The 9,693-nt window shown below is 42.8% G+C and overlaps 1 protein-coding gene across 1 annotated transcript in view; it reads right to left on the bottom strand.

Annotated features, from left to right (window-relative positions):
- Positions 1 to 4,521, bottom strand: part of atp11a (ATPase phospholipid transporting 11A) — a 31,301-nt gene extending 26,780 nt beyond the window's left edge. Inside the window, exons 1-4 of the mRNA XM_037696748.1 lie at positions 4,504 to 4,521; positions 1,495 to 1,617; positions 998 to 1,087; positions 113 to 193 (exon numbers count right to left, since the gene is read on the bottom strand). Of these exons, the coding sequence (XP_037552676.1) occupies positions 113 to 193; positions 998 to 1,087; positions 1,495 to 1,617; positions 4,504 to 4,521 (312 nt within the window). The remainder of the gene's footprint in view (positions 1 to 112; positions 194 to 997; positions 1,088 to 1,494; positions 1,618 to 4,503) is intronic.
- Positions 4,522 to 9,693: the final 5,172 nt, after the last annotated feature.

Genomic DNA, 9,693 nt, shown 5'->3' with positions numbered 1-9,693 from the left:
AGGAGGGGGGGCGACGTTTATCAAAAGACGTTGGCGAACGTAGAGTCAGCGCAGTTAAGAAAACAACGATAAAACGTACATTTAAAAAAAAAAAAAAACATTTGTGTCTGACCTGTTTGATGGCGGTGACGGTGATGACGAAGAAGAGCGGTAGTCCACTGGTGATGGGACTCGTGGGGGTGTCGATGATCAGCTGTGGTTGCACAAAGAACGGATTAGAACGTTCACTTTAACAGATTCTACGTAAAAGTTCTGTTGAAGGCTCGCAATCGTTGATTCCGTTTGTTCCTCCTATGACGGGGCTATTCAACTGGTGGCCCCGGGGCCAAATCAGGCCCAAGGGTGAGCTCAGTTCGGCCCACCAATGGGTTCATTTTTAAATAAAACTATATTTTAAGTCATAAAACAACCTTACTTAATGTCCAGCCCTCTGAGCCGTTTAGTTAAACAGCCCTGCCTTAAGACTTTTCACTTCTACCACTGCCTACTTCAGCTACTGCAGGGGTTTGAAACATTTTTTAATAAAAAGTCATTTAATCCCATTCCCTCACTAAATAAAATGCGTCCAGAGCCGCAAAATCTGCTACAGCTGGGATTACCAACTGGTGGCCCATGGGCCACCTCGAGTTCGTTAGAGGGGCTTTATTCTGGCGCCAAAAATAAATAAAGCATTTTAATTTTTAATAATGTGTCTGTGTATATTTGTCTGCCTGCTTGCTTATTTATTTATTTGTTTGTTCATTTGTTTTTGTCTAAACCAAAACAATATTTCTTGAAAGTGTCTAATTGTGATTTCTATACATGCTTGATCTAAATTTCACTACTTTACTAATGCATTCACTTTGTAAAGTGGTAAACACATTCCACATAGAAAAGATATATTTTTTTATGCCTTATATGAAACGCACGTCTTTAACCCTGAAAATGTTTTTACTGATCTCCATTTCCTCGGTGCTGAAAGATACGGCGCAAACGACTTAACCTTTTTTTTTTTTACCTGAACCAAAAATATGACGAGGAAGTAGAAGTTGGCCACTCTTCTGAACTGCTCGAACATGTTCTTTGGGATGAAGTTCCAAAACGTGTACTGGAAATAAACAAGTAGTTCAGGAAAAACAATGGAAATGTGACCAAACGGAAACAGAAACGAGTTTTTGTTGGTTTTAGAAGGAAAATGTCACCGAAACACAAACACGCGGACAGATACAATCAGAACGAGCGGTACACCGATGACCTCGTTTCCGAGGGGTTCGAACAGTCAAGTGTTTGTAGGTTTTTCTGGACTGGAATTGAACAGAGAATGAAGTAAACCTAAATGTTTTTTGGTGAAAGATGTTCCAAGTGGAGAGAACAGAAGCTGATTTTTCTTGTCCGAGGCGGTGCCGTCACAATTGGGACTTTTTCACAATTATTTTACAACTACCCACCTGACTTTAAATATTATATGAAAGGATTTCCCCGTGGCAGAGAAAAGAAAAGGACGCTTTAACTGACCTTGGAGGAGACGATTCTGTTGTCAGGAAATCGTTGCTGAATAAAAGCTTCGGTTCCTGGAGGAGGCTCCTTGTGGCCGATGTACACCGTCCTGCTGTCCACCCAGTTCTCCTCACCAACACACTGCAGGGACAAAAACAGGTTCACGTGCACGTTTGTTCACGTTTAGCATCGTTTCGTTGACGTTCTGCCTGAAGGACGAGTTCACAAGAATACGATGGAGTGGCTTTGCTGTCCTGAATGAAAGTCACAATACACGAGTCCTCAACGTTTAATCTACAATTTAAAGAAATCAACCTTTGTTTTTAACTTTCTTAAAAACGTCACACTTTGTGTTTGATCTGAAAAGAAAAGATATATTTGGGTAATTTATTTTATTGAAACGATTAGTTATTGCTCCACGACACATGCTATGGGTAATTATCAGAATTAAAAACACAGAAGTATTAATTTACCCAATAGGGATTAATAATAATATTAATAATGTTAGTTTGTCTTATAAACAGTGTTTAGTTGACAATTTTGGCCACGGCACTCTTGTAAATAAAACTTTTTATCTCAACGCATTTCTCCTGCTCAAAAGAAATAAGCACATTCAGGACAATAAACGCCCGTCAACAAACTATTATATAGCAAAGGACCAGACAAGCAGACCTTGTACAAAAGTTGACCTTGATTTATGACCTTGACCTTGGAGCTGGATTGATGAAAAGAAAAAAAACTTGCAACCTTTGCCTTTTAGCATTTAAAATACACACGCAATGTGAAAAAAACAAACGGTTAAACAACATTTATGGCGGTTCAAGTGTTTAGATGAACAACTACGCAGTTTAGAAACTGGGGCAGAGACGTTTGAACCGTCTCCAGTTTTTCAAAAGATAAACCGGTCTGTCCTGATTTATAATTATCCTGTAGACACTTAAGACATCGAACCAGGGCATACGCTTTCATTTTGAAAGTCTTCCCGTGGAGTAGAGACTGCCAATGCAAACGATACCATATCTACTACAGCAGGAAGTAGTTCAACGACAACACTGTGCATTTACAAGATACGTTTAGGTTTTTATTTATTCAAATTTGTCACAGACGATCAAAACGAGGGGCAGAACTCAACTGAAGTCCTTGGAACGTCTCGTTTCCGCTCCCTCATCTTGCCTCCTTCCATTCCCTTCTTTCAGCCAAGAAATATTATTTATCTACGATCACGTTCCTGCTGTCGACTCAAGTGATCACAGCCAATAAACCTGGTCAGATTTGTCAACAAAAGCATGCAGAGACATTTGCACGGGCTAACAGGAGGTGACGGGAGCCTGGGACGGCGACACGGCCCAGTTCACGCTCTCCCTTCAACAAACACAAACCCTTGACTAACTAAGATCGTCAGCGATTGAATTTGAAGGCTGTTTATATTCAGAGACCTGCAGCTGTCCATGGTGGAGAAACAGAAGATTAAAGGAAAAGTTAAACCAAAGGAAAACAGATGAATGGATAAATATCGGTCTTCTTTAGAGTGTACACCGACAGTGCATCGAGTGTGGCGAGATATCTGAACCAATTTCTGAGCAGTATTTGACTAACACTGAAGGTTGAAATGAAAGCCAGATCGTTCTCCGCCCCCACAGTGTCGATGTTCCTCTTTTTCACCCACACCTGCCAACATCATCTGCTTTGGCACACCACTTTATTTTTACATTTACCGCTCATCGTCTGCATAGGAAGAACCTGGACCGAGGACAGCGGACGATCAGTCACAACTCGGAGACACAAACTTGTAAGAATATTTTTGAGGATTCGGGATTATTTATTTAGTTACAAATCACACAAAGGAAGAGACTTGTTATTACCCACCGCCAAAGACGAAGGACAATGTTTTTGCCCGTCTGAATTTTTATCTTTTGTATTGGCAACATCCATCCATCCCTTGTTCCGGAGTCGGGTCTTGGGAGCAGCAACTTGAGCAGGGAGGTCTAGACATCTTTTTCCACAGCCACTTTTTCCAGCTCTTCTGGGAGGACCCCAGGGTGTTCCCAGGCCAACCGAGCTATGTAGTCTCTTCAGATTGTTCTTGGTCTTTCACGAGGTCTCCTCCCAGTTGGACATGTCCAGATCACCTTCCCAAGGAGGCGTTCAGGTTCACGTTACATATGCATTTGACGACGAGGCGGTCCATGAAGCACTAACAGATAGTCAATTGTCCTGATAAGATAGACGAAGCTTTTCCTTAGTTTATACATTTCCCAGGAGAAATTGATAAGTATGTCTGTTTCGAGGCCAACCAGAGAGTCAGATTCAGATAACCACAATTGTGAATTTACTCAGGCAGACTATTTTTTCCCCTCATCAGCCTTTGAGTCTGTACTGATTCTTCCAAGGTCCGAAATGGCCAGATTAGGGTGCATTCTACTGGTTCATGCTTACGAGCCTCTTCAAGGTCGTTTTCATGCTAAGTCCCAAAGCCGCAGGTGGCCTGTGATTCAAATCACTTCCTTCTTACGGTTTCGCTCGTAAATCAGCTGATTTTGAGTCCTCCAAGCACGAACCAACTCTTCACATAGGCAGCAGCCTGACGAGGTCCAAATTAGCTGCGGCCGTCTTCTTTGTACGTTGATAAACCAAGATCCAGACTATTCCAAAAACAGGAAACTTGTTATCATAAATCATATTATATGCAATTTCGACATCCTCTATCGATAGCAGATAGACACATCACCCCCAGAGATATATCCAGCTGCATGTGTGTCGTCCAAGCAGATGAGGGTTCTCCAGGACTCTGTCGCTTTGTTGAAAAGATTCTGTCATTTGCGTCAAAAGTCCATTTGGTCAGATCCAAAACAATAGTTCTCATTTCGGAAGATGTGTAAAAATAGGAGCTGCTCCGATACACAGACAGAGAGGAAAAAAAAGCAGGAGGAGAACAGGGAGCGGGAAGAAACGTGTGCCTTGTTAGAGAGCCAGTGAGAAAAAAAAAGTTAAATATCGGACATCGGCCATTCCATCAAAATAACTCACCGATATAAAATACGCCATTTTTGGATGACAACCCAGTGACAAGGATGCCTGCAGTGACAGCACAACATGATGATGTCACGTGCGCCTACCTGATCTGATCAAGGTGGAGAGTAAGAAGTCAAAATGTCGGCAGTGTAGAAGTTGTTTTTTTGTTGAAGATGTCAGATTCCAAAGATTTTTGGACTATGTTGAGCCTCGCTACATCGTCCGCAGTCAGATGTTTTTCCAGCGTAGCCTTACCCGAGTTACAAGCCGTCATTTCCAACATCATTGAGAAGCTAATAGCTGATAACACTTGGGTGAGTTTTACCACAGACATTTGGACATCAAGTGTTAGCCCCATTAGCATGATTAGTCTTACAGCACAATGGATAGACAAAAACTTTGAACTTAAAAAGGCTGTCCTTCATGCACAGGATCCCACCCTGCAGCTAGGAACCTGGAGCAAGCCTCCACAAGTGAAACAGCATTGCAGGTGACAAATGCTAATAAATAACATTTAACACTTTTCATTTAATATAAGTTAAAGTGCTATGCATTTCATATGGCTGTTACTGAATATATGTCACCAGCTCTTACAGCTGTTACACAGTTTTTGTAGCAAATATGTCTAAATAAGAGGGTTATGTTCTGACAAAGGAACATATATAAAATATCGGTATCTGTTATCGGCCAAATAAGTTTTAACATATCACCATATCAGATATTGGCCTAAAATCCAATATCGTGCATCCCTACTCAAATCTGGTAGTGCCGATTCTCATGTCAGCTGTGAACCACTCCATAGAGATGGGCATCACAACATGATGACGCCAACAGGACCACATCATCTGCAAATAGATGAAATAGAATCCTGAGGCCACCAAACTGGACTCACTCTGGTCCCTGGGACAGAGGAATTCTGTCCATGAAAGTTCAGTGACAACAAGCAGCCATGGCAGAGTCCAACTTGCACCTCCAAGGGGTCCAAATTACTGCCAGCAACACAAACTAAAATCTCACACCACTTGTATAGGGACTGAATAGCCTGAAACAACAGAACTCCAATCCCATACTCACGGAGCACCTCCAACAAAGTACCTGGAGGAGCAAGATCGAATGCCTTCTCCAAGTCCACAAAACACATGTAGACTGGTTGGGCAAACTCCCATGCAGCCTTGAGAACCCCAGTGAGGGAAAAGAGCTGGTCCAGTGTTCCTCGACCAAGACACATGTCCGATGTGAATTCCAGGACAGAACCTGCATTGTTCCTCCAGAATCTGACAATCAACCAATAATCTGTCTTTCTTCTCCAGTACCCTTGAACAGACCTTGCCAGGGAGGCTAAGGAGAGTGACGCCCCTAAAATAATGTAGATTAAGGATGACATCACAGAATGCCCAGGATCTTGAACAACGCAGAAGACTGCATCCATAATGGTTTATTTTACAAATGGTAAATGGACTGTACTTCTATAGCGCCTTTCTATCTAGTCAAGATACTCAAAGTACTTTACAACACAATCTTTGCCCTCATTTACCCATTCATACAGCAGATCTATACAAAGATAATGTGAATCTGTAGAGATTAATCAGTGTTTTATCACATTCATACACTGATGGGACACACATCAGAGGCAATGGGGGTTCAGTGTTTTGCCCAGGGACACTTCAGCATGCGACTGCTGGTGGAATCGAACCCCCAACTCTCCCATTGGAGGACGACTGCTCTAACCCCTCAGCCACAGCTGCCCCAAATTGAATAACCTTTTCAGTGAACCATTTTAAGATGGTTAAGGTAATTAAACAACTATAGAAAACACGAAACAGTTGAAACTCAGCAAATGTCACACATACAGAGCTAAAATTGGGTCAAGTGGTAGCTGAGAGTCAACCCTAACTCCTCCTGTGAGTGCTACACACTGTGCCACATCTTTGTTCAAAACTGGCATTAATTACTGGTGTCAACATTGTCTGTTAGCAAAATATTTCAATCTCTAGATCTTTTAAATCTGAAATGAATCACCAGATTTAATTTTTGAAAACATTAGCATGCCACGATATAAGTGATAATATTTCCCAACATGAGTTGCTTTGTTGTATTTTCTACCGCGAGGCCAACGTTCGTGAACCGGCGACGGTTGCCAGATTGAACCAGAATCAGCATGCCTCCTCTTGCGTGTGCCGTCTCTCCCGTAATGCAGCTTTATTGGTTTTCTCACCTCCTTCCTCTCCATCTCTCACCACGAACTGGATGGCCCCAAAGCCGACAATCTCTCTCGCATCGATTACGTTTAACTTTCGTCCGGATTTGAGCTTTTTGCATGAAAGCCTGTCTGCATTTAATCAAATAAAACTGCATCTTTACTAAATAAAAGCTGCACTCATAAAATAAGATCCAGCTCGGGCCTTCAGCCTTCGGCTGTAACCTGAGACTTTAAGCTATTCTGGACCGTGATAATAACGTTCGGCTGCGTTTTGTGTTTCAGGACGCGGCAGGTTGTCAGGACTGTATTTATAGTTGGAAGGGAAACATTTGTGGTCCCGAGAAGAGGATGGAGATCCTCAACCCTCGCATCAGGAATCACGATTACATCCTTGCAACATGAAACACGTATGACAGCAGACACACACACTGCTCATCCACAGGATGTAATTAGACGAAACACCTTTAACGCCATTCTGTGGGGTTTTATCCGCTGCATCGCGTTGTCATGTCAGAGAGCTGAGGTGAATATACAAAAACAATGTAGACATTTTTATATCAGTTTTGTGTCTCAGTGTGGTTTGAAAAAGTGGGAGTAAAGGGCCTAATACGCCAGCTGAAGCTGAACAGTCAATTATGGTCAAGGGTTTTATTTTTCGCACACAGCTCCTGGGGAACCCCTCCCACTGAAGTATACATCACCGCACGGGTTTCTTCCTGTCAGAGTCTCCACTACATCCTGGATGGATGGATGGATGGATGGATGGACGGACGGACGGACGGACAATTGGATGGATGGATGGACAATTGGATGGATGGACGGATGGATGGATGGACGGATAGATGGATGGACAATTGGATGGATGGACAATTGAATGAATGGATGGATGGATGGATGGGTGGATGGATTGACAGAAGATGGATGGATGATTGGTGGATGGATGAATGGATGGATGGATGGACAGACGGATGGATGGATGGATGGATGGATGGATGGATGGATGGATGGATGGATGGATGATGAATGGACAGAAGGATGGATGGACAGATAGATGAATGGATAGATGGACAATTGGATGATGAATGGACAGACGGATGGATGGATGGACAACAGATGGATGGATTGGTGGATGGATAGACAGATGGAGGGCTGGATGGACAGATAGATGGATAGATGATGGATGGAAGGATTGGTGGATGGATGATGGATGGATGGAAGGACTGGTGGATGGACGGACAGATGGATGGGTGGATTGTTGAATGGATGGATGGATGGATGGATGGATGGATGGATGGATGGATGGATGGATGGGTAATGGACAGACGGACGGATGGATGAATGGGATAGATGAATGGATTGACAGACAGATGGACAATTGGATAGATGCACAGACGGATGGATGGATGGATGGATGGATGGACGGACAGATGGATGGATTGGTGGATGGATGGATGGGTAGATGGACGGACAGACTGATAGATGGATGAATGGATAGATGGATAAACAAACAGATGGATGGATTATTAACAAATGGATGGATGCACAGATGGATGGATGGATGGATGGACAGATGGATGGATTGGTGGATGGATGGATGGGTAGATGGACAGACTGATAGATGGATGAATGGATAGATGGATAAACAAACAGATGGATGGATTATTAACAAATGGATGGATGGACAATTGGATGGATAAATGCATCCAGGAGTTTTTGTCCATTAGACTAATTTAGTCAAGTCAGGCTTGTGTGGGGAAGGAGGCGGAGCTACTCTGAGAACAAAATGATGTGGTTTCCATCACGTAGCTACGTCCACGAGAGGAGATTTCGCTGCTTCGGGTGTAGTATGCAGGGCCCTTAAAGCCATGAGGCAAAACACAAATAGTATTTTCAATATTTGGTTTTCATGCATCAGAATGATCAGTTTCTGTGATAAATAAAATGTACGACCTTGATTTGTGACCTTGACATTAGAGCTTGGGTGATAAAAGTCTACTTGAAGCTCCGTCTTGTTATGGTGTAGATGTGTAAGAAGTTTCATTGAGTTACCCTTAAGGCACCAGGAGTTTGTGGCAAGACAAACAAGGCATTTAAAGCTCAGCCGTGAACAATTAATATCTAACCTGCTGCAGATAAACTCTTTGAATGACGTGCGTTTGGAGAAATAGTTTAATCTGATGAGACCGACGAGTCAACAACGAGGCTCTGCAAGGTCTAAACCAAAGAGGATTGCCGTCGTCCTAAAACAACTCCAATCTCAAACTTTCAGTTTCATGTAAAGTTTTATAAACGTTTACATTTATAGTGGGTTGACGTTAAATGGTTCTTCTGGCTGAAATGCTTCAGATATGAAGAACCATGGAGTGAGAAGCTGACCTTAATGTAAAGTTTGTAAAATAATCTCTGCATGAATCTATGAATTCCTTCAAATCTGAGATTTATTAAGAAAAAACAAAATCACATTTGGTCCAGCTCAGACTAGCCGTCCACAGAACTTCACTTCAAAAGATCTGAACTGTCCCTTTAATCTAAAGAAGACGTGGAAACGAAACAACAGCTTCAGGATTCAAACACCTCACTGGCAGAAACCTCTGTCCATCTATCTGTCTGTCTGTCCATCTCTTCATCCATCTGTCCACCTATCTGTCTGTCTGTCCATCTCTTCATCCATCTGTCCACCTATCAATACATCCGTCTGTCCATCCATCTGTCTGTCTGTCCATCCCTTCATCCATCTGTCCATCTGTCTGTCCACCTATCAATACATCCATCCGTCCATCCATCTGTCCAACTATCAATACATCCGTCTGTCCATCCATCTGTCCATCCCTTCATCCATCTGTCCACCTATCAATCCATCCAGCTGTCCATCCATCTGTCTGTCTGTCCATCCCTTCATCCATCTGTCAGCCTGTCCATCTCTTCATCCATCTGTCAGCCTGTCCATCTCTTCATCCATCTGTCCACCTATCAATACATCCGTCTGTCCATCCATCTGTCTGTCT

Source organism: Nematolebias whitei, chromosome 23, assembly GCF_014905685.2.
Source record: "Nematolebias whitei isolate Nwh7 chromosome 23, NemWhi1, whole genome shotgun sequence".
In the NCBI taxonomy this organism is placed as follows: Eukaryota; Metazoa; Chordata; class Actinopteri; order Cyprinodontiformes; family Rivulidae; genus Nematolebias; species Nematolebias whitei.
This window is presented reverse-complemented; position numbering and strand designations above follow the sequence as displayed.